Source organism: Astatotilapia calliptera, chromosome 3 (assembly GCF_964374335.1).
Source record: "Astatotilapia calliptera chromosome 3, fAstCal68.1, whole genome shotgun sequence".
NCBI classification, from domain to species: domain Eukaryota; kingdom Metazoa; phylum Chordata; class Actinopteri; order Cichliformes; family Cichlidae; genus Astatotilapia; species Astatotilapia calliptera.
Window position 1 is genome coordinate 27435426 of NC_137424.1, and position 26264 is coordinate 27461689.

A 26264-nucleotide genomic window follows, 5' to 3' on the forward strand; every position below is an offset into this window, starting at 1 on the left:
GCTTAGAGCCATGCCACCCTGAGCACGCCTGACCTCGGAAGCTAAGCAGGGCTGGGCTTGGTTAGTACTTGGATGGGAGACTTCCTGGGAATACCTGGTGCTGTAAGCCTTTTATTTTCATGTCATTGAACTGCTTTTGAACCAGATAAGGGGTGTATTAAAAGACCCAAAGCAGCTGCCCATTAATGAGGGCACAATAACGACATTGCGTTTCGCTTTTTACCAATGTCTTGTGCTGCTGGCTGAGGCCACCTACACCACACCAGGGGCTGTGACTCTGGCTAACGCAATCCACGCCACACCAGGGCCTGAGTTGCCGGCTGGGGCCACTTACACCACACCAGGGCCTGTGGATTTGGCTGAGGCCACGTACACCACACCAGGGCCTGTGGCTGCTGGCTGAGGCCACCTACACCACACCAGGGCCTGTGGCTGCTTGCTGAGGCCACTTACACCACACCAGGTTCTTAGTTGCTATTCAGGCCACTTACACCACACCAGGGCCTCTGGCACTGGCTGAGGCCACTTACACCACACCAGGGCCTGAGTTGCCGGCTGAGGCCACTTAGACCACACCAGGGTCTGTGGCACTGGCTGAGGCCACTTACACCACACCAGGGCCTGTGGCTCTTGCTCAGGCCAACTACACCACACCAGGGCCTGTGTGTGCTGGCTGAGGCCACCTACACCACACCAGGGCCTGTGGGTGCTGGCTGAGGCCACTTACACCACACCAGGGCTTGTGGCTGCTGGCTGAGGCCACTTACACCACACCAGGGCCTGTGGCTCTTGCTCAGGCCACTTACACCACACCAGGGTCTGTGCCTCTGGCTCAGGCCACTTACACCACAACAGGGCCTGAGTTGCCGGCTGAGGCCACCTACACCACACCAGGGCATGTGGCTGCTGGCTGAGGCCACTTACACCACACCAGGGTCTGTGGCTGCTGGCTGAGGCCACCTACACCACACCAGGGCCTGTGGCTCTGGCTTAGGCCATCTACACCACACCAGGGCCTGTGGCTCTGGCTGAGGCCACTTACACCACACCAGGGCCTGTGGCTCTTGCTCAGGCCACCTACACCACACCAGGGCCTGTGGCACTGGCTGAGGCCACTTACACCACACCAGGGCCTGTGGCTGGTGGCTGAGGCCACTTACACCACACCAGGGCCTGTGGCTGCTGGCTGAGGCCACCTACACCACACCAGGGCCTGTGGCACTGGCTGAGGCCACTTACACCACACCAGGGCCTGTGGCTGCTGGCTGAGGCCCCTTACACCACACCAGTGCCTTAGTTGCTATTGAGGCCACTTACACCACACCAGGGCCTGTGGATCTTGCTCAGGCCACTTATACCACACCAGGGCCTTTGACTCTGGCTAAGGCAATCTACACCACACCCGGGCCTGAGTTGCCGGCTGGGGCCACCTACACCACACCAGGGCCTGTGGCTCTTGCTGAGGCCACGTACACCACACCAGGGCCCGTGGCTCTGGCTGAGGCCACTTACATCACACCAGGCCCTGTGCTGGTTCCTGAGGCCATCTTCAAAAATCCATGGCCTGTGCTGCTGGATAAATGCTAAACTGAGTCTTTGGGTTAGGGTCTTAGGCAGGCATACAGGTAGGGCTATAGGATTGCGTTCGTAACTTCAGGTACTTGCCACCTAATCACTTGAGTCCATAAATTGAGACATTGTGCTGGGGCCAGCAGCTTACGGCCATACCACCCTGAGCACGCCTGACCTCGTCTGATCTCGGAAGCTAAGCAGGGCTGGGCTTCGTTAGTACTTGGATGGGAGACTCCCTGGGACTACCTGGTGCTGTAAGCCTTTTATTTTCATGTCATTGAAGTGCTTTTGAACCAGAGAAGGGGGGTATTAAAAAACCCAAAGCAGCTGCCCATTAATGAGGGCACAGTAACGACATTGCTTTTCGCTCTTTACCAATGTCTTGTGCTGCTGGCTGAGGCCACCTACACCACACCAGGGCCTGTGGCTGGTGGCTGAGGCCACTAACACCACAACAGGGCCTGAGTTGCCGGCTGAGGCCACCTACACCACACCAGGGCCTGTGGCTGCTGGCTGAGGCCACTTACACCACACCAGGGCCTGTGGCTGCTGGCTGAGGCCACCTACACCACACCAGGGCCTGTGGCTCTGGCTTAGGCCATCTACACCACACCAGGGCCTTAGTTGCTATTGAGGCCATCTACACCACACCAGGGCCTGTGGCTCTGGCTGAGGCCACCTACACCACACCAGGGCCTGTGGCTCTGGCTGAGTCCATCTACACCACACCAGGGCCTTAGTTGCTATTGAGGCCATCTACACCACACCAGGGCCTGTGGCTCTGGCTGAGGCCACTTACACCACACCAGGGTCTGTGGCTCTGGCTGAGGCCACTTACACCACAACAGGGCCTGAGTTGCCGGCTGAGGCCCCTTAGACCACACCAGGGCCTGTGGCTGCTGGCTGAGGCCACTTACACCACACCAGGGCCTGTGGCTGCTGGCTGAGGCCACCTACACCGCACCAGGGCCTTAGTTGCTATTGATGCCACTTAAACCACACCAGGGCCTGGGGCTCTTGCTCAGGCCACCTACACCACACCAGGGCCTGTGGCACTGGCTGAGGGCACTTACACCACAACAGGGCCTGAGTTGCCGGCTGAGGCCACTTACACCACACCAGGGCCTGTGGCTGCTGGCTGAGACCACTTACACCACACCAGGGCCTGTGGCTGCTGGCTGAGACCACTTACACCACACCAGGGCCTGTGGCTGCTGGCTGAGGCCACCTACACCACACCAGGGCCTGTGGCTCTTGCTCAGGCCACTCACATCACACCAGGCCCTGTGCTTCTGGCCGAGGCCATCTTCACCAAACCAGGCCCTGTGCTGCTAGCTGTGGCCATGTACAACATACCAGGCCCTGTGCTGGTTCCTGAGGCCATCTTCAACAATCCAGGCCCTGTGCTGTTGGATAAATGCTAAACTGAGCCTTTGGGTTAGGGTATTATGCAAACATGCACGTAGGGTTATAGGATTGTCTTCGGAACTTCAGGTACTTGCCACCAAATCACTTGAATCCATAAATTGAGACGTTGTGCTTGGGCCAGCAGCTTACGGCCATACCACCCTGAGCACGCCTGACCTAGTCTGATCTCGGAAGCTAAGCAGGGCTGGGCTTGGTTAGTACTTGGATGGGAGACTGCCTGGGAATACCTGGTGCTGTAAGCCTTTGATTTTCATGTCATTGAACTGCTTTTGATCCAGAGAAGGGGTGTATTAAAAGACCCAAAGCAGCTCCCCATTAATGAGGGCACATTAACGACATTGCTTTTGGCTCTTTTCCAATGTCTTGTGCTGCTAGCTGATGCCACCTACACCACACCAGGGCCTGTGATTCTGGCTAAGGTAATGTACAACACACACGGGCCTGAGTTGCCGGCTGAGGCCACTTAGACCACACCAGGGTCTGTGGCACTGGCTGAGGCCACTTACACCACACCAGGGCCTGTGGCTGCTGGCTGAGGCCACTTACACCACACCAGGGCCTTAGTTGCTATTGAGGCCACTTACACCACACCAGGGTCTTTGGCTCTTGCTCAGGCCACTTACACCACACTAGGGTCTGTGCCTCTGGCTGAGGCCACTTACACCACAACAGGGCCTTAGTTGCCGGCTGAGGCCACCTACACCACACCAGGGCCTGTGGCTGCTGGCTGAGGCCACCTACACCACACCAGGGTCTGTGACTGCTGGATGAGGCCACTTACACCACACCAGGGCCTTAGTTGCTATTGAGGCCACTTACACCACACCAGGGCCTTAGTTGCTATTGAGGCCACTTACACCACACCAGGGCCTGTTGCTCTGGCTGAGGCCACTTACACCACACCAGGGCCTGTGGCTCTTGCTCAGGCCACTTACACCACACCAGGGCCTGTGGCTCTTGCTCAGGCCACTCACATCACACCAGGCCCTGTGCTTCTGGCCGAGGCCATCTTCACCACACCAGGCCCTGTGCTGTTAGCTGTGGCCATGTACAACACACCAGGCCCTGTGCTGGTTCCTGAGGCCATCTTCAACAATCCAGGCCCTGTGCTGTTGGATAAATGCTAAACTGAGCCTTTGGGTTAGGGTATTATGCAAACATGCAGGTAGGGTTATAGGATTGTCTTAGTAACTTCACGTACTTGCCACCTAATCACTTGAATCCATAAATTGGGGGGGGGGGAAATTAACCAAAACAATGTTGTAAATCAAAGGGCTACAACTGATATGTGAGACAGATAAAGTCATGCAGAAATATATTGCTAAACCATTGCTGGTTGTATAATATTTTATATCATGTTTATTTTCAGTTTCAGTTAAGGTTTAGAAAATAAAATTTAGTTGAGTTCACGATAAATATCAGTGATGAGTATTTGGTAACTTTAACTTTAATTGTTACATTCCTTTATCATTAGCATTAGCTTTATTTACTATAGCCCACGGTTGTTTTATATATATATATATATATATATATATATATATATATATATATATATATATATATATATATATATATATATATATATATATATATATATATATATATATACATACACATTTAAATCCCGTACTGTATGATGTGTATTTCTTGTAAACCACTTGTCTGTTAAGATAAATGTTTTTCTGCTTTTGTTTGCTTGCGTGGATAAAACACAATATTTCATTAAAGTCAGCAACATCTTATTGAGCTGGTCTGGTTGAATTAATGTATCGAAGTTCTTTCATTTGCACAACTGTAGCGGTTCTTCCTAACTTGTCCGATGAGTGGCAGTGTAACATCAATTTAAATACCACCTATAAATCCGTAGAAGAAGAACGCTGGACTCTATGAAATGACGAAGACCAATCAGATTCTTAAATACTCGGAAATAACGCCAGTTTACATTCTGGACGCTGTTGAGTTTGGCACGGGTGAAAGGTAAGTGTGATTTTATCTTGAAAGAAACTAAAAATAAACAAATGGAAACAACTGACGGTTTGGTTTTTATCAAACTTTACGTTTCCATGAAAAGGCGGCATATTTTCACAGCGACGACAGCACAACTAGTAGAGAATGAGTTGGATACTTAATACGCTAACGTTACCTTCATTATTTTCAGCTTTTTAAGAAGGCGCTATCATGGAGAACAGCCTGTCCCGACTTCTCGTTGGACTCTCTGTCCAGATCAGCCGCAGTGATGGTGAGCTCATGTTGCATTAAATCCGTTCGTATTATGTGTTTTTGTACTTCCCGTGTGCGGTGAGTTTAACTCAGGCATGCTTTTTTTTTTATGTACGTGAACTAGGTCGAGTCCATTCGGCCACCGTGAAATCCGTTGACAAGTCCACAGTTATGGTTGAGTGGCATGAGAGGAACATGTGCCGTGGAAAGGGGGTCAGTAATGTCGTAACTGAGGTGATATCAACCAAGTATACATTAAAATATCCCATATGCTGAGTCTGCTTCTTCTTCTGTGTTTTAGATTGATCTAAGTGAGTTATGTATACTCAATCCAGAGGTTTTGGACCCTATAAATTCAATCACAAGCTCAACGCCTGACCCATCGACTCATGTTCCAGAAAAGGTGAGTGCTAGCCTACATTGTTTTTTCTCATAATTTATTACATTAACCTTGCTGTCAGTCACCAGATGACAGGTTAGTTTCATCCTAAGGCTGACGTTAAAGTTGCTGCTGATGCCATTTTTAAAGTGGTACACAATCTGCAGACTCTCTCACCGGATGCTCCTAATTTTATTCTCGGTGATTTTAACAATTGTAATCTTAAGAAATCACTGAACAATTTCTTTCAATATGTCACTTGTCCTACAAGGCATAACAAAGCGCTGGATTTGTGTTATGGACCAATTAAGGGGGCATACAAGTCTGTGGCCGGACCTGCGCTAGGTTCTTCGGATCACAATGTTATTCACCTCCTCCCTGCTTACAGATCTGTGATTAGGAGGGAGAAGGCCTGTGTGAAGCGGACTAATGTCTGGACAAAAGACAGTTGTGTTGCCCTTCAGGGGTGTTTTGATTGCACTGACTGGTCCGTGTTTCAAGAGAGCACTTCTGATTTGGATGAACTCACTGATGTGGTGTGTAGCTACATCTCTTTTTGCAAAGACTCTGTGGTTCCAGTCAGAGAATTTAAGACTTTCCCTAATAACAAACCGTGGCTCTCTAAAGATATTAAGGATGTGATTCTTAAAAGGAAAATTGCTTTTAACGAGGGAGACGTTCCCACTGTGAGAATATTGAGGAAGGAGGTGAGGGCTGCAATAAAGATTGCCAAGATGAGGTATTGAAATAAGATTGAGGCAGAACTCAGCAGTAACAACCTCAAAAGAGCTTGGCTTGGTATGAAAACAATGGCAGGGCTACAGACGAAAGGTAAAAGCAGCATTACCTTAGAGGGGTTTACCTCTGACAAACATCTGGCAGACAGTCTTAACAGTTTTTACCTTCGTTTTGAGAACTATGATTGTTCTAGGCAGACCAGCACACTGAGGGAAAAGACCATCACTCCCCCATCTATTTGTATTGATGAGACAGGGGTAGCTAATCTTTTTAGACATACCAAAAGCAAGAGTCCTGGACCTGACAACATCTGTGGACAGGTACTGAGAACTTGTGCTGAGTGGGATTTTTCACTATATCTTCTCACTTTCTTTAGAGCTACAGACTGTGTGCTGTCCTCGCCCTGAGTCTCTTAGTTTCACCAGCTAGACAGCGAGATAACGATGCTCCAATAACCAGACTTATTTTCCTTTTTGCGCTGATTTATTGAAGAATGGCCTCTGACCATTGCCTTCTCTTTGACCATCGTAAAACTGAAAGTACAAAATACTGTATTAGCTAACTAACATTGTAAACTATCTTGTTACCCTCTTACTGCAAGCTAACAAGATAAAACTTTCAAATGTACAAATTATCGTACCATTTTTACACAAAACAAAAGAATAATTATTTTATCGACACTCATACTTACAGACATATCTTGTCCAAGGCAACAACATTTTAAGGTCCGTATCAGCTTAGAACGATAACATTACGGTATCACTTTCCGCCATCTTTTATTTCTTCTTCACGTTCTCATTTTTTTCCTTTCCCAAAGTAACCGAACCCAAAGCAGCCACTAGAGGGAGCTCTAGGGCAGCTTACAACTATAATATCCGATTTAAGTTATAAAAGGCAGAACACTCCCTGCCTGGTACAATATAATTGTGCCACTAGAACAAACTTTTCTAATAAACATTTTGAACAGTTTAGGGCTATTTCAAACACTTATTTATCACTTGATAAAAGCAAAACCATATCAGCGATGGGTCTCAAAAACACTTTTTCATTTCCATCTTTCACAGTCTTTACTTCTGCTTTTCGAACCTTATTGTCCTTGCTCTCAAATGTTCTTACAACTTTTCCCATGGACCAGTCATTTCTGTGTGCGAGAGCATCTTTCAATAACACAACATCACCAACTTTTATGTTTGTTTTATCATCAGTCCATTTTCTCCTTTGCTGTAGTGTTGAAAGATATTCACTTTTCCACTGTTTCCAAAAAGAGTCTGCCAAACACTGTACTTGCTTCCATTGCTTTGAGTAGAGGTCTGGCGGTCCAAAGCTTCCTGTTGGTGCAGATAATGCATTGACCTTTTGTGTAAGGAGCATTGCTGGAGTGAGGTTTGGTTTGTCTGGATCTGTTGAGACTGGTACAAGTGGTCTTGCATTCATTATTGCCATTACTTCTGCCATGAATGTACTTAACACTTCATGCGTTAGTTGGACATGTACGGCTTTCAACAGAATACCATCTAGGATGCGCCTTGCTACTCCAATAAGTCTCTCCCACGAGCCACCCATGTGTGACGAGTGTGGGGGATTAAACAGCCATGTGCATCCTTTCTCTTGCAGGTATGAGTTTAGTTCTGTGTCCTTGTGATCAATTTGCAACTCATTGCATGCTCCAACAAAATTTGTACCTCTATCAGATCTGAGTATTTGAGCAGGTCCACGGATGCAGAAAAATCTCCTCAGCGCATTGATGAAGCTGGATGTTGACATTGTTTCAATGAGCTCAATGTGCACAGCTCTCGTGGACATGCAGGTGAAAAGCACAGCCCATCGTTTACTGTCTGCACTCCCTCCTCTGGTGCGACGTGTGGTGACCGTCCAGGGTCCAAAGACATCCAGTCCTACACTAGTGAACGGTGGCATTGGTGTCAGCCTGTCCACGGGTAAATCTGCCATCTTTTGGGTCTGAAGTCGTCCTCGAAGCTTTCGACAGAGAACACACTTGTAAATAACAGAAGAGACGAGCCGTTTACTGCCAATAATCCAAAATCCAGCACCTCTGAGCGCTCCTTCTGTTAGGTGACGCCCCTGATGCGCTACCTTCTCATGATAGTATCTAATAAGAAGGATGGCTATATGATGAGCATTTGGGATAATGAGTGGATGTTTCTCATCTTTTGTTAGGTTAGCAGGTGCCAATCGACCTCCTAGTCTGAGGAGCCCATCTTCATCAATAACTGGATTTAACCTTTGAAGGCAGCTTTGTTTTGGAAGTGGCAGATTTTCTTTTATGCATCTGTACTCTTCTTTGAACGTTTCACTTTGTACTGTGTGAATGATGAACTTTGCTGCTTTAGACACTTCATCTGTGGTGTTAGTTTCACTGAAACACTTCCAGCCTTTACCTTCTGTGTTTGTTTTCTTGAATGATACTGCCACACGCTTTAGTGATGCAATAGTGCGACACAATCTCATCCAATGAGAGAATCTTTCAAAACGGCATGGCTCTAGCTGTGTTACTGAGGCTTTGGTAACAAAACTTGTTATATCAGGTCTGATCTCTGCATCTGTGTCAGGATCGATCAGTGTGAAATAGGGCTGCCACAAACGATTATTTTGATAATCGACTAGTCACCGATTATTTTTGCGATTAGTCGACTAATCAGATCATCATCCATTGGACGTACAGCTTATTGCACCAGCAGCATCTGGTCTTATATAACTATCATTAGCTTACAGCTTGAAGTGTTTGTGCTAACTAAAAATAAAGACAAGATGGTAGTTTATTAATTTTTAATGAAATTTGCAGATTGTTTCGGTGAAGTTTAATAAACTCCTTGCTTTCTAAAATATAACAGGACACCGGAGTATATTCTCCAGCGTCTCACACTTCTGATAATCAGCTGTCTGCTTGACAGTTTTAGCTGTGCAAAAACTATACCTTTAATCTCAGCCAAACCGATTTACTCAGGAACAAATAAATACTGAAAAAAGCCAAACAATAACATTTAAGTTATCTAAGTGACTTATATATATGTTTAACCTGACTAGCGAAAGACGGCGGTGGGTTTGAAAACGATTTGCCGGGAGTCCGGTGTTCTCACGGCTCTAGTTAGCCTTGCCCCCGCCTAGCTAACGAGCTAGTGGGTAACAGACGTCTCCGAAAACGTCGGAGCGCTTTTGAAAATATGCGGTGTCTTGATAAACTGAGCAGATATTTGAGGTTTACACAGCTACATTCTCGCCTGAAAATATGTTAAACGTTTATTTTGTGACCCAGAAAGAATAATAAGAGTAAAGTTAAAACTAACTAGCTGCCGCCATTGTTGACAGCTGCGCTATGAATTCTGGGACACAGCTTCTTCTTCTTCTTCGGGGTTTAACGGCAGCTGGCATCCTTGGACATGCAGTGCTGCCATCTTCTGTTTCAGTCCGTTATTACACTCTTAAATCCTACTACTCATTCCTGCGTCCTTTGTGATCTTACAAAGCTTCAAACGATGCGTCGACTATTAAATTAGTCGTCGACGATTTTAATAGTCGACATAATCGTGACTAGTCGACTAATCGTGGCAGCCCTAGTGTGAAACTATCACAGTGAGACTTCTCTATGTCGTGTTGTGTCAAAAAGGAAGGACCACTAAACCAGTTTGTAGAAGCCAATGCAGAAGCTGCAATTGGTCTAGTGGCTGTGTCTGCTGGATTGTCACTAGTGGCTATGTAAAACCACTGTGCTGGATGTGTAGTCTTTCTGATTCTAATCACTCGGTTAGCCACGTAAGTGTAGAACCTCTTTGTGTTGTTGTGTATGTAACCAAGAACAATTTTACTGTCTGTGAAAAATCTGACAGTGTCTACTTCAATGTCAATCTCATCTCTAATGAGTTCGTACATCTCTACAGCTAACACTGCTGCACATAACTCCAATCTAGGAACAGTTTGGGCGGGTCTTGGGGCTACTTTGGACTTGCCCATGATGAAACCTGTGTGCCACTGACCTTCACCATCAATAGCTCTCAGATATGCCACTGCTCCTATGGCCATGGTGGAGGCATCTGAAAATATGCACAGTTCTTTTTTCACAGCAATGGCCTGGGAGAACGAGAGGTAGCACCTCGGTATCTGAAGCCGCTGAAGATCCTTCAATGAGCTTCTCCATCTGCTCCATTCATCTTCTCTTTCTGCAGGAAGTGATTCATCCCAGTCCTTTTGCTCTGAGGTCAATTCACGGAGAAGAGCTTTTCCCTGCATTGTGATGGGTGACACGAAACCCAGCGGGTCATACAGACTGTTAACAGTGGCCAAGACACCTCTCCTGGCGAACGGCTTTTGTTCAGTGGTGACGTGAAAGGTAAAACAGTCCTCTTTAAGATTCCACAGTACCCCCAAGCTCCTTTGCAGGGGTATGTCGTCCAACTCTAAATCCAAGTCTTTTAGATCCTTGGCTCTCTCGGCAGCAGGAAACGCTTCCACTACTTTGTGGTCATTAGAAGCTATTTTATGTAGCCTTAAGTTTGACTGTGCCAGCATCTTTTGAGCGCTTGTGAGTGTCTCAACAGCTTCTTCCACTGTTGCTGTGGATGCGAGACCATCATCAACGTAAAAATGTCTCATTACAAACTGCTTTGCATCATGTCCGTGCTTTTCTTCTCCCTCAACTGCAGCACGCCTCATACAATAAATAGCCACAGCTGGAGAAGGGCTATTCCCAAAAACATGAACCCTCATTCTATAGTCACAAATACCTTGGTCGGGATCATTGTCTTCATACCAAAGGAATCTCAGATAATCCCTATGATCCTCTCTCACTTCAAAACAATAAAACATTTGTTGCACATCAGCTGAAAATGCTACAGGCTCTTTCCTAAAATGCATAAGGACACCTAGTAGTGTGTTATTTAGGTCAGGTCCACTTAATAAGACTTTGTTAAGGGACTGTCCTTCAAATTCTGCACTTGAGTCAAAGACTACTCTCAGCTGATTAGGTTTTTGTGGGTGGTACACACCGAAGGATGGCAAGTACCAGTGTTCTTTGTTTGAGTCCAAAGGTGGAGCGACTTCTGCATGGTCATTGTCCAGCATGTTTTGAATGAATTCGATATATTGTCTTTTCATTTCAGGGTTCCGGTCCAATGTCTTTCTGAGAGATTGGAGGCGCTTGAATGCTTGCTCTCTGTTACTCGGAAGCTCTGGTCTTGGAGAGCGGAATGGCAAAGGCGCCACCCAGCTGTTACATTCATTTTGATACACCTCCTTCTCCATGATGTCAATGAAGTCTTTGTCCTCTACTGACAGTGCTGGTTTGTCATCATCTTTTGTCCTGTCAAAAACAGTTTCTCCCAGTTGATTGGTGTTTGTGTTTCCCCTGTCCTTTTTGGGGTTAGGTGTGGTGTTTAACTGGTCTTTGAGTTGAAACGTGTTAGGACATGGGTAGAGGTAAGAAGCACGGCTATTCTGAAGAATATGTGTTTTGAGAACACTCACACTAGGGGGCTTATGCGTCTTCCCCATGCAGGCTTCTCCAACTATAACCCAGCCTAAATCCAAACGCTGCGCGTAAGGTGTATTGTGTGGCCCATTGATTCTCTCTCTGACTTTGTGTACCTGTATAATGTCTCTTCCCAAAAGCAACAGAATAGGTACTTGTTCTTCTACAGGAGGTACTTTTTCAGCTATCTTCTGTAAGTGTGAGAACTTCATGGCCACTTGTGGAGAGGGAATCTCTCTCCTGTCGTCTGGAATCATGTCACATTCAATCAGGTTTGGAAGTGGGAGCTTTACTTTACCATCCATTGACTCAATCATGACTCAATCATGAAGTTTACTGCTGTTCTGCCGACATTATCTGACAGTCCTGAGCATGTTCTGAGCTTGTAAGTCTCTGAGCGTGTCTTAATATTAAAGAGCTCAAAAAACTGAGACTTAGCTAGTGACTTGTTACTTTGTTCATCAAGCACTGCATACATCTTTCTAGCCTGTTCTTTTTCGCCTTCTGGATAGACTAACACAGGACTTATTTTTGAGCACGAATGTGGGCTATCTTCATCACCACAGACTTCTGTGCATTTGGAAACAACTGAGGCATTTGCATTATCCTGTGTCTCCCCGCCATCATCTTTATCAGCTCCAGAGCTCTCAGCTGGAGCAGGGGGTGGACCTGGATGTAGCACTGCTAAATGCCTGTCGCTACCACAGTCCATGCATTTTATTTGAGCCCTGCAGTCCCTTGCTAAATGTTGAGTAGAGCCACAGCATTTAAAACAGATTCTGTTCTCTTTTAAAAATGACTTGCGCTCATCTATGGGCTTTGCTCTAAAACTGTTGCACCTTTTAAGAGGGTGAGGCTTCTTATGTATTGGGCATACCTTGTCAGGGCTTTCTATAGGCTTGCTGTAACTATTTTGAGGTGAACTAGTGTCTGTAGGAATGTCCGTTTTGTGTACACTAATCACTTGCCTGTTACTGCCTCTGAAGCTTTTCTCCTTCTTGAAGCTTGTGTCGGCAGGAGGTGTGATGACAAAGCTTGGGTCGTTTCTTATTTTGGCTTGTTGTCTTACAAACTTTGAAAAGACACTGAAAGGGGGGAAAACAACTTTATGTTCTTCTTTGTACTTTGCTCCTGTTGCAATCCATTTTTCCTGCAGTCCATATGGTAACTTTTCGATAATGGGGTTGACTCCGCGAGCTGTGTCCAAATATGAGAGGCCTGGTAGGTATCCTCCATCTTTTGCACATTCTATTTCCTGCAGAACGTCACCCAGCTCTCTTAACTTTGTGTTGTCTCTGTTGTTTAGTTTGGGAAACTGTTCAATCTTTTTTAACAGTGCATTTTCTACCACTTCTGGAGATCCATAACATTCCTCGAGTCTTTGCCACACAAGGTTGAGAGCTGCCGCTGGATTAAAGACATGGACTGATCGGATTCTTTTGGCCTGGTGACCAGACTCAACTCCAAGCCATTTGACCATTAAATCTAGCTCCTCTTGAGCTGTAACATGCAAGTCTTTAATAGCACTTTGAAATGATGCCTTCCACGCCCAGTAGTTTTCTGGGTGGTCATCAAACTGCAAAAGTCCAGTACTTAACATTTCCCTCCGTGTCAGGTACCTTGTAATATCCTGGACACCCTGTGTCTCTGTTGATGTTTGAAGAGTGTTGTACGGATAAGGTTTGGGGGAATCCAGTCTCTCTCTCTGTTGTGTTTGGAGTTCCACTTTAACATTAGCCTTTTGAGCACTGTGTGAGCCGTCATTGTCTATATCTGCATTCATAGCCATTTCGCATTGTTCACGTGCAGCTTTGTGGCAGGCAAGTGGATCTACTTTTAATTTGAATCCTTCAAGGCAAATATCTGAGTGTTTTTGTACATACTCTGCTGTGCATTGCTTTGGACTGGCGGGTGGTCCCACCAATGGATAGCGCAGTTCACTTTTTGAGAGTCCCTCCTCTTCTTCATAAACTGCAACCTCTGCTTCTGCAACTGCAACAGCCTTTTGGCAGCTCAAAACATGTAAATTAGCCTCAAGTTCAGTTTTTTGTTTCATTATAGCTGCTTCTCTTTCTGAATACGCCAGCTGTGCACGTGCAGCCTCTGCTCTTGCTCGTGCTTTAAGTGCTGCAGAACTTGTGGATGAACGCTTGGATGTACGCGAGCGTCTAGACTCCGCCTGTGTGTCTGCGTTGCTTGCATTATCCTTGTTCTCCATATCCTCTGCGTTGTGCACTTGTTTTGTTTCTCTTTGGTCTGGTGTTTCTTCCTCTTCTGGAAGATCCAGTTGATATTGCTTTCCTGACCGTAGACTCATAACTGATGTGCTGAAAATAGCTCCTCGTGGTTGTGCCCGCTGCGCTAATGTCTTTTTACTATGCTGTCCTCGCCCTGAGTCTCTTAGTTTCACCAGCTAGACAGTGAGATAACGATGCTCCAATAACCAGACTTATTTTCCTTTTTGCGCTGATTTATTGAAGAATGGCCTCTGACCATTGCCTTCTCTTTGACCATCGTAAAACTGAAAGTACAAAATACTGTATTAGCTAACTAACATTGTAAACTATCTTGTTACCCTCTTACTGCAAGCTAACAAGATAAAACTTTCAAATGTACAAATTATCGTACCATTTTTACACAAAACAAAAGAATAATTATTTTATCGACACTCATACTTACAGACATATCTTGTCCAAGGCAACAACATTTTAAGGTCCGTATCAGCTTAGAACGATAACATTACGGTATCACTTTCCGCCATCTTTTATTTCTTCTTCACGTTCTCATTTTTTTCCTTTCCCAAAGTAACCGAACCCAAAGCAGCCACTAGAGGGAGCTCTAGGGCAGCTTACAACTATAATATCCGATTTAAGTTATAAAAGGCAGAACAGACTGTACCTAAAATTTGGAAACATGCAATCATTGTTCCTGTTGCTAAGGGCAGTTCTCCTAAGGCACTGAATGATTTTAGGCCTGTGGCTCTGACTTCTTTAGTGATGAAGACATTTGAGAAGATAATTAAGAAGGAGATTTTAATGCATGTTGAACACCATCTTGACCCCTTCCAGTTTGCCTATAGAGTAAATTTTTTTTTTCACTTTAAATTGGTCAGTCTTTTAAAACTACTTCTCCCTGAAATATTCATATAAAGTTTTAATTATATTTTCGTTGTTTTAACCCTTTAAATCCCAGTTGTATTACAAAAAAACTAAAAAAAAACCTAAAAAACTAAATATTTTCCAAAAAAAACATTTGAAGTAATATTTGATAGTTAATATAATTAGGCCTTTAGATGGTCCAAAGATCGGCACCAAAATTAATTTCGATCTACTTTAAAAAAAAAATTTCCGGAACCGAAAATAGTCTCCAGGCGGTCAATGCTGGTCCTCTAGGCCGAAATTAGTGCCTCTTCCCGGGGTAAGTTGCGACGAAGAACCGGGGCATGTTGCGTGGGACTCCTTTCTCCAGCAGACACATCCATACCACGTGACAACAAATACGTCATTTCCTGTTGATTGAAAAAAAAAAATCCACCCTCTCACGTCGGTGAGAGGGTGGATTGGTCTCGCCCGATCAGCGGGCATAGCCGGTGATGCAAGCCGGAAATCAGACTTCCTTTCCCGCAGTTCAGTTCTGCAGCCCGCTGTTTTCGAGCAGAGGTCAAATGTGAAGCAAGGGCGCCACTCGGTGGACAAATAAAAAAATTACAACTCTAAGGTCTCTAGTTAAAAACGAAACCTAAGGTGGAAACCTGACGATCCCTTAAACCTTAATTTTTCTGGCGTGAAAAATAGCGTTTATAATGGGTTTCAATGGGACAATTTTTGTCCAAAGGCATAAAGGTGGATGCATCGCTGTAGCTTAGCCATTTTAGGCTAATTTAATGAATTTACACCACAATTAAAAAAAAAAAAAGTTAAAAGATTCTTTGACAAATTTGGCTTTAATCCACTCAACACAGTGAAAATGGTTTAAAACTAAAAATTCAAAAGACAATAAATGTCCTTAAGACCCTCCAGGGGATAATTATTTTATCGACACTCATACTTACAGACATATCTTGTCCAAGGCAACAACATTTTAAGGTCCGTATCAGCTTAGAACGATAACATTACGGTATCACTTTCCGCCATCTTTTATTTCTTCTTCACGTTCTCATTTTTTTCCTTTCCCAAAGTAACCGAACCCAAAGCAGCCACTAGAGGGAGCTCTAGGGCAGCTTACAACTATAATATCCGATTTAAGTTATAAAAGGCAGAACAGACTGTACCTAAAATTTGGAAACATGCAATCATTGTTCCTGTTGCTAAGGGCAGTTCTCCTAAGGCACTGAATGATTTTAGGCCTGTGGCTCTGACTTCTTTAGTGATGAAGACATTTGAGAAGATAATTAAGAAGGAGATTTTAATGCATGTTGAACACCATCTTGACCCCTTCCAGTTTGCCTATAGAGCAGGGAGAGGTGTGGAGGATGCTGCTGTCACACTCCTGCATCTCTTGTATAAGCATCTTGAGGCCCCCCCCCCCACACAAGATTATTATTTGCTGACTTTTCATCTGCATTTAATACAATTCAACCCCTCTTACTTGCTGACAGCCTTTACAATCATTTCAAGCTTGACACTAGTCTGGTCTGCTGGGTGACAGACTTTCTGACTAATAGGTCACAATGTGTGAGGGTAAATCATGTCTTTTCTGATGTGCTCTCCTCCTCTACTGGATCACCCCAGGGTTGTTGCCTCTCTCCCCTTCTGTTCATTCTGTACACAAATGAGTGTCGCAGCAATTTCACAAACAGACACATCCTGAAGTTTGCTGACAACACAGTGATCGTCAGTCTTCTAGTGGGGGACGAGTCAGGCCATGGACAGGTTGTAGATGATTTTGTGAATTGGTGTGATGAGTCCTTCCTTTCACTTAACGTGTCAAAAACGAAAGACATGATTATTGATTTTAGGAAGTCCTCTTCTAGCTCATCACCCACTATCATTAAAACTGCCGATATTGGGATCGTTGAGAGTTATAAATATCTAGGTGTGGTACTTGACCATAAACTGTGTTTTGAATCTCATGCTGATGCCACTACTAAAAAAGTTCAACAAAGACTGTTCTTTTTAAGGAAAATGAGATCTTTTAACGTCTCATCTGAGATGTTGTCCTTGTTTTATAGAAGTTTTATCAAATCTGTGATGTCTTTTTGTATCGCTGCCTGGTTTGGTAACCTGACTGTGAAGAATAAGAATCGGTTGGGACTTCTGGTAAAAACTGCTAGCAAAATTTCAGGGCGCTGGCAAGATGGACTTTTGGCCATTTACAATAGAAATGTGCTTAGAAAGGCTCATTCTATTATTAATTGTGTGAACCATCCACTTCACAGTGAGTTTGAGTTGTTGCCTTCCGGCCGCCGTTTTAGAGTACCTCCGAGGAGGACTAAAAGACTCCAGGTCTCTTTTATCCCTACTGCGTCTTGTCTCCTTAATGGCAAATAATTGTCCTTGAATTTTCTATCATTATTATTGTGTGGTGGGGCGTGGTCTGCGGTGCCGTGCAGGGAGGGCGGACGCACCTGCACGGCATCCTTAATCACGCCCGCCTAGTTAAAAACACGGGGACTGAGGGGTTTGGGGGTGTTGTGGTGTGGTGAGATGTAAATAAAGATGACTCTGAACGTTGCTCCGTGGTCCCGCCGTGTCTTATTCACGCCACATTGGTGCCGAAACCCAGGAGGCAGCACGGCGGGTCCATATCGGAGCCAGGGAATGGAGGAGCTGGCCCAGAGGGTGGCCGAAATGGCGGCCGCCCAGCGGGAGCAGGCGGCGGAGGTGCGTCGCCAGCAGGAAGAGCTGCAGGACCAGTCCGAGCGGCACCTGGAAAGGATTGGGGAGCTGGCGGCGCTGCTCTGGGCCTGGGCGCCACCCCCACAGGTGTGTCCCGAGGACAGTGAAGCGGTGGAGGAGCCGCGTGAGGCACCTCAGCAGCCGGAGGTGGCAGACGAGGCGCGCGGGGATCTGCGCCTGCCGGAGGAGGGGGAACAGCCAGGTGAAGGGCAGCTCCTGCCGGGAGTGGTGGATGAGCCGCTCCAACCGGAGGCGGCAGACGAGGTGCGCGAGGGTCTGCGCCGGTTGGAGAAAGAGGAGCTGCACGAGGGGCTGCTTGAGCCGGGAGTGGCGGCGGAGGGAGCAGTAGTGACGGAGGAGTCGCGCTATGGGCTGCTCCAGCAGGGAGCGACAGCGGTGACGGAGGGGCCGCGCAAGGAGCTGGAGGTCCCAGTGCCAGGGGAGCTTGTTCGAGTGGAACTGGCGAGCGAGGCGGGCGCCACGCTTGAGATCGCCGTGCTCGCCAGACCGGCCTCACCACCACCAGAGGCCTGTACACGCCACACCTCTGCCCAGCCACCTGTGAGCTGGGGCTCACGCTTGTGCCGGCCGCGCCGGGTGCACCTGTCACGTGTCCGACTTCCGAACCAGCTTTGCCTGCGCCGCTGGATTCGCGGACGGCCGCCTGAACTCGCACCTCCCCGTCGCTTGGCCGGGGCCTGGGGGTGCCAGCTGTCCGGGCTGATTCCCTCTCCCACTGGCGGTGGGGGAGTAGGTTCGGCCGGATGGCTCCCCGGCCTCAATCGGGCGATGGGGGTATGTGGTGGGGCGTGGTCTGCGGTGCCGTGCAGGGAGGGCGGACGCACCTGCACGGCATCCTTAATCACGCCCGCCTAGTTAAAAACACGGGGACTGAGGGGTTTGGGGGTGTTGTGGTGTGGTGAGATGTAAATAAAGATGACTCTGAACGTTGCTCCGTGGTCCCGCCGTGTCTTATTCACGCCACATATTGTTATTATTGTTTTATAGTATTGTTCTGTTTGTTCTTATCCTCCTGCTGCTAAACTAATTTCCCCTTGTGGGACAATAAAGAAATTGAATTGAATTGATGTTCCTGCTTCCTTGTGTAGCCTCTCCTGTGACATTAAGTTGACCCTTATTTCAGGTGAGGATGCATGTGAGTTGAATTTGAATGTTCAGTAGAAGCCTTATGCTGTATGAGGTGTAATCCAAAAGGAACGCAACTGTAGTTGTAAATGAACACTTCCCATGAGCAAACCTGAAGCAATGCTCTACTCCACACGTTGATGACAGTGGATTAATTCAAATTGAGCATTTTTGTTTGTTTTATAAGTGATAAACGCCAGATGATGATTTTTAAATACATCATCTGGATTTAAAAATCTCCCTCTGCTTTTATACTGTTTGATGTAACTACATGCAGAATGATGTTCTAATAACTTACATTACACATAAGTACACGGTGCTTCTTATGAGAGAGTTAAGTGGCTGACTGGACTGGGCATTATACAGTTTTCTTTCTGTTTTTATTCTGTAGAAATACGAGGGTCGACTGCGCTCCTCTAGGATTCCTGCACCTGCCTCCTGTATGTAAATATTGAGTCTCTGTGTGTGTCAGGTGTAAATGTGAAGTACTCTTGCCTAATGGCTTCTTTCCTTCCAAAAGCTTCTACTACAGCAGTCACCAGAACTGAAGAGTCAGGTCGGCACGGCGTGCATGTTTTTTGTTAAAGCAAATCTAATCTGTCCTGTTTTGGTTATGGGTGCAAGGGCGAGGAGTGACAGTCCTGCAAGAGCTGAACTCTGCTCCCAGATTTTAGATGTACATTAGATTAATGATAACGCACAAGGGATGGAAATCAACACACTTAGGTGTTGGGTGATTGTATATGCATATGCAGCAATGTTTGTTTTTTTTTTTTTTTTTTTGTTTTTGTTTTTGTTTTTGTTTTTTTGTCTCTTCGTCCTTAAATTCTGCCTGTTGAGAAATAAGATCGTGCTATAAAAAGGACCGCTGATTGTTATCACTGGTTGATCAGTTCATTGGAGAATAAACAGTGCATGTACAGTGGCCTCTAAATCCTTTTTTTTTTTTTTTTTTTTTAGGACTTAGAACCATTTTAATGACCAGCACATTAGTGTTTCATATCTTTGTTATTCACTTAAAACACACTTTTCTACCACTGTGGATGTCTGATTTGGTTGTTCTGTTTTCAGAAAAATAAGTGGTGAATTTACTGTTGGTGTCACTTGTGTTTTGCCAGACAGCCTCGTACAGCTTTTTTTTTTTTTTTTTTTTTTTTTTTCTTCTTCTTCTTCTTACCTTTTTCTTACCTTTTTCTCCTCCATTTTACCAGTAGTGGCTGTCTTAATCCAGATCAATAATGCTGGTAATAATCAGTCTGAATTGCATAAACTCATATTTCAGCAGTTTGACTTGGTTTTGTGTCACTTTCAGTTGCTACTCGGTCCCAGGCTCGGCAGACGTGTATGTTTCAGGCCCCAGGTTCTGTTCAAGGACCAGTCTCAGCTACAGAATCCTTTTCAGCTAACCCAGAAACCATACATCCCGAGCCCCCACCATCATCAGTCCTCAAAAACTCTGGTTGGTTGTGATTTACTTATTCATTTAAAACAGAAAACAAAAAGATTTTTTTTAAAATGCATAATGCATTTTAAAAAATCACAACAGTGCCACATCTGTTTCATTTAACAACATGTTGTTGGTGACCATGCCATATTCATTTGGTTATCTGCAGGGTACAAAGTCATATCATGTACCTGTTAAAATGTATTTGAATAAGTTTCTAAGTACTTTAAATGTATGAAGAAATATTTTGGTCTTTTTCTTCTGTTAAATCTGAATTATATTTGTTTTTTGTCATCTAGTAATTCCGAATCAGCAGCGTAAAAAGAATGATACACAACCAGCGACTTTGCAGCCTTTTGTTCCTGAGGCCATAAAGCAAAATGATGAACCTGAGAAAATGCCTCCTCCATCCACAGTTAGAGGTATGTAACCCATTTTATTGGTATTAGGTGTTAACATCTCATTTATGTGTGTGTGTGTGTGTGTGTATTACAGTTTTTACCGAATGCCTAAACACTAACTGTGATTCCTGTAGCACAATTTCTAAAACTAGTCAGACGTATAGCAAAACCACTCACTGAGTGTGCAAAACTAAAAGCACAAAAACTGCTTTGCTCTCAGTTTGCAATTTTGTAACACACACTTTGCAAGACTGTAGGCACAATTCACTGCACAACACTCAATTTCCAAATTTCCAACACACTCCTAGCAAAAGTATACAAATGTATGGCTATCATTAACACTAATTTGCCAACTGTCTGGCACACTTTCACATGTGAAAACTTTCTTAGATAATTCGTTCACTTTGCAATCAGCCTAAGCACTATAATACAGGTAAGCTGTGTGTGCGGAGTACAATGGTGGGAGCAGAAAGAGTGAGAAGTAGAGGAGGCCGAGGAAGAGGACGTGGAGGTGAAGAAGTAGGATGAAGAGGACGACAAGGACAAGGAGGAGCAAGAGGAAGACGAGGAGGGGGCAGAGGAAGCATGTTCACTGCAGACCACGTAACCCATATAGTCATTATGGCGATTGCAAATAATCCTATACTTGGAAATAAACACTTGTTTGTTTTGATGTGTTTGACTAAACACCAGTACTTGAAGTTTGGATCCCTCCATGCTTATGGATCTATGACAGAAGTATGAGCTCAAACTGACATAGCCTGCCTTGTGCACAGGGAAGGCAAACGCCAGATGTGTTTTGTATTCATACCATCGGTGTGCAGTTGGCGCATTGTGTGCTTAGTAGATGATGGCTTGTGTGCACTGTTTGATACGGAAACACCATTTTTACAAAGGTGTGAAGAGTTAATCTAGCTGTGTTTGCTTTTGCAAGAGAACTAAAATGTTTGGATAATTGGGTGACAGGTTGTTTTATTTGTGTGTAGAGTTTTGCTAAATTAGCCAATAGTTACATAACATGTGCTTAAGCAATCAGAAAAAACTGTAAGTGTGTATATTGTTTGTTTGTTTTTTTCACATTTCAGGCAGGAGGAAACCTGTGGCTCCCGTGGAGTTGAACAAAGGCAATAAAAGGCTCTCTTGTGTTATAAAGCCCCCAGATATGCAAACCAAGAGGGGAAAGGTGAAAGATTTCTTCAACCATTATTTATTTATTTTTTTTATTTTATAATGTAAATTGTTTTAAACATGAGCAAAACTACTCCTCATTTTGTTACAGTACCTTTTGTTTGCTTGTCTTTATAGTTTCTGGAAGGTTCCCGGCCCAACCAGAAGTTCTTTGAGATGATTCAGGATTTCAGAGCGACTTTGGAAATCACACCCTTATCAACTACTGAAACGGTAGGTTTGAACATGGACTTAAAATGTTCCATCCAGAAAGTTTTATTGTAGCTTTGCAAACTGTAGCACAGTCATTTCTCTGCACATCTCTTGCCTTTTTTAAGATTGAGCCCCAAAGGATTTGTGTGTGCGTTCGCAAGCGGCCCTTTAACAAGCAGGGTAGGTCAGGAATAATTTGTAGATTCTCTATTCTATCATCTGAATATAAAGGAGTAATTAAGGGAGAGAAAACAGTTGCCATGTTTATACACTAACTCCGATACTCTTGTGTATTGTAGAGATTAATAAAAAGGAGATTGATGTGGTGTCTGTACCTGGGAAAGGTGCGTTACTGGTCCATGAGCCAAAACACAAGGTGGACCTCACCAAGTACTTGGACAATCAAGTCTTCCACTTTGACTACTCCTTTGATGACACCGCCACCAATGAACTTGTTTACAAGTAACTACCTAATTTTTCCTTTAAGCCAACAGTGGCTCTGATTGTACATTTTCTAACTTACAACTGGGACATTAACCAGTACAATGGAGACTCGATGTATACTTTTATACATGCTGTAATTTTCCTGTTAATGTTATGATGACTAAAATTCTGATTTTCCTTTTAGGTTCACAGCTAAACCTTTAGTCCAGTCCATTTTTGAAGGTGGTATGGCAACATGTTTTGCCTATGGCCAGACAGGAAGTGGTAAGACTCATGTAAGTCTCCCCTTGATCTAAGACTTTGAATAAATTCCACATTTGCAAAATTGTGCTTCAACCCCCCCCCCCCCCCCCCCCCCAAAACAAAACCAAACAACAACAACAACAAAAAACCCTCAAAGTCTTTATTTGTTTTTAAGACAATGGGAGGTGATTTCACAGGGAAACAGCAGAACAGTGCTAAAGGCATCTACGCATTAGCAGGTAGGACCTTAAATGAAACAACTGGATTTTGTACAAAAAACAGACTTTGTCATAATTTGAGTCTATTCACTTCTAGCCCAGGATGTTTTTGCCTACCTCCACCACAGGAGGTATGCTAATTTGGATCTCTCTGCCTACGTCAGCTTCTTTGAGATTTACAACGGCAAGGTAGGAAGACGTGAAGGGAACACCCTTCACTGAGAAGATATCTATTGAATCCACGTGTTCAATTAATCCATATAGCAAACTAGACATTTATTTTTATTTAGGTGTATGACCTGCTGCATAAGAAGGCCAAGCTGCGTGTTTTGGAAGATGAACGACAACAGGTTCAGGTGGTCGGCCTCGAAGAGGTCTATGTGACCTCAGCAGAGGAGGTCATCAAGATGATACAGATTGGCAGTTCATGCAGGTAGTTTAGTATCAAGAATGTGTTTGATGTTTCCTTGTTCATTTTTCTTTGTGCCTGAAAGAGCACAAAAACATATTAATTGCCCATTAGTGTAGGTAGGCAAACTCCAAGTTAGAATCTCACTGTCTTTTCCAGAACGTCGGGCCAAACCTCAGCCAATGCCAACTCATCCCGCTCTCATGCAATCCTTCAAATTGTTCTTCGGCGCAATGACCGTGCTACCACGCTGCACGGCAAGTTTTCACTGGTCGATTTGGCTGGCAATGAGCATGGTACAGATGCCCGCAGCAATGACCGGAGTACTTTAGTTGAAACTGCCAAGATCAACCGCAGCCTTCTGGCTCTCAAGGTAATCGATGGCTGATTAAAAGGCAGAAGTACTCTGTTTTCTCTCCATTAAATATGTCTGCACAGCAACTCAAAACACTGGTGTTTCCTCTCTTGTATCCTGTAGGAGTGTATCCGTTCACTGGGAAAGAACAGTGATCACATTCCTTTCCGAATGAGCACTTTGACCAAAGTCCTCAGGGATTCTTTCATTGGAGAGAAGTCCAGGACCTGCATGGTATGTTACCACACCAAATTTGACTTCCTCTCAGCATTGGATATTTTGAAATCCACATCAAATAAATTTTTTTCTTTGTTTCACAGATTGCTATGGTGTCTCCAGGTATGACCTCATGTAAATATACAATGAACACATTGCGCTATGCTGACAGGTATGTATTTAGCATATGAAGCTCTGAATCTGTGGGCTTTTTGTTTTTTTTCTAATGGGAATTCTCAGTTGCCTTATTGTATGATGAAGCTTGAAACATTTTCTGCAGAGTGAAGGAACTTAATGGCAATTCCAAAGCCAGTGAAGCACCTAAGACACAGGAGCCAATGAATAGCTCCTCAGAAGAGGTAAGCTTGCACAGCATGAATCCAGTTATAACCTGTGTGGAAGTTTCTCAGATTTAACTTGTCACTCTTTTTGTGATGTAGGAATCAGTTTTGGATACCGGTGTGTGTGATGCCATATCTCAGGTGGCTGAGCTGGAGGAGAAAGTTTATTCAGAGCTCAAGGTAGAGTTTTCCTAACTTTGTATGTTTTTTGTTTTTTTTTTTTTTTGTTTTTTTTTTCTTTTTCCAAGATTTAAGTTACAATGTCATTTTATTTTTTTAAATTGGTAATTTCGCCTATTTTTTTTTTTTTTACTCAGAGGGCAGGTGACCTCGTACAAGAAATGGGCCAAATCTCATACAACATCGAGGAAGGACTCCCCAATCTGGTTGATCATTCCAAAAGGTTATTGGGTGTGTACCAACCAAAATATTGCTCGATTTGTTTTGTTAATGTAATGTACTAAATCTGCTTGCTCATTACACAAAACTTTACCCCTTCTAACACAGCTCCAGCCTTTTTTCTTTTATTTGTTTTTTGTTTTAAATAAAGGTGTAGACTCTGTCTTAAATTTCTATTCTTTTTAATGGCCACCAGGGGGCAATACCTAGGGCTTGTAAAAAGAGTTTTGTTACTATAGAAAGAAAAACAGTTTCCAAATGTGACCTCTCTAAACACTTTCCTGCTGTATTTAATCATTTTTCTCCCAATCTCACCCTGAAAATAATGACTAAGTAATGGTCAGAAATGGAGAATTGTTTCAAGTAGTTTGCCAATGAGCATGCAGTTTGACGGTCCAATCTGCCCTTTTCATGATATCTGATTTTTAAAAGACCAAGATGGTGATGGAGAAAATGGCTTGTATTGAGGATTTAAAAACGAGACAGTGGGTTACATCGGCCAAGTTCATGTTTTGTTTTCTTTCATTTTTTTAAGTGCATTTAAAAAAACAAAACAAAACAAAAAACAAAACAAATGCATAGCTGCCAAACAGTCATCTTGTTTTGTCAAAATGAAATGTATAGCCTGACAAAGGATTAAGAAAGGATTTACATTCATCTGTTTCATCCACAGAGACAGTGATGGCTTTGCAGTCTGCTGTGGATCAGGAGCAATCAGCGAGGCTGAATCACTAAATCAAGTAGAAAACCTTCTCTTCTGAATAACGAGCTGTTTTATTGGAAACTTGTTTGTTCTTACTATATTTGTTTCATTGTAGTAACTTCTGTGTATTCAATAAAATGTTTTTGAACACTATTCATTAAATATGTGATTTTATATATTTTAGGCAGACAGCTCATTTCTAGTGCAGAATTGGATACATGTACATTAAAAAACGAGACAAGTTTTGGAGGGCTCATTCTTGATGGAATTGGTCATTGAAGTTGTCTATGCACCTCATTAAATAAATTATACCACCACTAAGAATGCAGTAACCAGTTGCATAATGAAAACCTATACTTTGTTTCAGGCGAGTTTCCCGATCAAATGCATGTAACAGTGAGAAACGCACTGTCTTGGCGAAATAAAGCGTTTTTGAACAACTTCATATAAATCGCTGTAACTTTTGATAGAAGACTCAGACAAACATGTTTATGGCGTTATCTTATAGAACTCAATATCCCCGTGCTGGGCAAACAGGTTTTGCAACCGTTTGAGCTAAGATTTTAAAATTATTCACATAATGAAAACCTATACTTTGTTTCAGGCGAGTTTCCCATTCAAATGCATGTAACCGTGAGAAATGCACTGTCTTGGCGAAAGAAAGCGTTTTTGTACAACTTCATATAAATCGCTGTAACTTTTGATAGAAGACTCAGACAAACATGTTTATGGCTTTATCTTATAGAACTCAATATCCCCGTGCTGGGCAAACAGGTTTTGCAACCGTTTGAGCTAAGATTTTAAAATTATTCACATAATGAAAACCTATACTTTGTTTCAGGCGAGTTTCCCATTCAAATGCATGTAACAGTGAGAAACGCACTGTCTTGGCGAAATAAAGCGTTTTTC

At 44.2% G+C, this 26264-nt stretch overlaps 1 protein-coding gene, 1 non-coding gene and 2 pseudogenes across 4 annotated transcripts; all 4 read left to right on the top strand.

Moving 5' to 3' along the window:
• Positions 1 to 109, top strand: LOC113019790 (5S ribosomal RNA; annotated as a pseudogene).
• Positions 110 to 1714: 1605 nt separating this feature from the next.
• On the top strand, positions 1715 to 1833 carry LOC113019787 (5S ribosomal RNA; annotated as a pseudogene).
• Positions 1834 to 3123: 1290 nt separating this feature from the next.
• Positions 3124 to 3242, top strand: LOC113019820 (5S ribosomal RNA). Its single transcript, XR_003272125.1, has one exon. It is a non-coding gene; the product is annotated as a 5S ribosomal RNA (ribosomal RNA).
• Positions 3243 to 4863: 1621 nt separating this feature from the next.
• Positions 4864 to 25508, top strand: LOC113015708 (kinesin-like protein KIF2C). Of its 3 annotated transcripts, XM_080299788.1 has the most exons (23): positions 4864 to 4977; positions 5159 to 5239; positions 5345 to 5433; positions 5522 to 5623; positions 19194 to 19242; positions 19323 to 19358; positions 20115 to 20261; positions 20546 to 20668; positions 21733 to 21830; positions 21953 to 22048; positions 22153 to 22207; positions 22327 to 22489; positions 22656 to 22746; positions 22890 to 22953; positions 23030 to 23121; positions 23223 to 23365; positions 23501 to 23714; positions 23820 to 23930; positions 24017 to 24084; positions 24193 to 24271; positions 24353 to 24433; positions 24571 to 24664; positions 25326 to 25508. In XM_080299788.1, exons 2-23 carry the CDS (start codon positions 5179 to 5181, stop codon positions 25385 to 25387), a joined length of 2118 nt encoding a protein of 705 aa, XP_080155914.1. In that variant the 5' UTR covers positions 4864 to 4977; positions 5159 to 5178; the 3' UTR covers positions 25388 to 25508. The 3 variants fall into 3 exon arrangements, with proteins under 3 accessions (XP_080155914.1, XP_080155915.1, XP_080155916.1); XM_080299789.1 differs by lacking the exon at positions 19323 to 19358; XM_080299790.1 differs by lacking the exons at positions 19194 to 19242; positions 19323 to 19358 and having other exon boundaries at positions 4936 to 4977.
• Positions 25509 to 26264: the final 756 nt, after the last annotated feature.

Excerpts from the sequence above, each read along its gene's own strand:
- LOC113015708 (XM_080299788.1), top strand. The coding sequence starts at position 5,179 with ATGGAGAACAGCCTGTCCCGACTTCTCGTTGGACTCTCTGTCCAGATC. Across the intron at positions 5,240-5,344 it reads CCAGATCAGCCGCAGTGATG|GTCGAGTCCATTCGGCCACC; the intron begins GTGAGCTCATGT and ends TACGTGAACTAG. Across the intron at positions 5,434-5,521 it reads ACATGTGCCGTGGAAAGGGG|ATTGATCTAAGTGAGTTATG; the intron begins GTCAGTAATGTC and ends TCTGTGTTTTAG.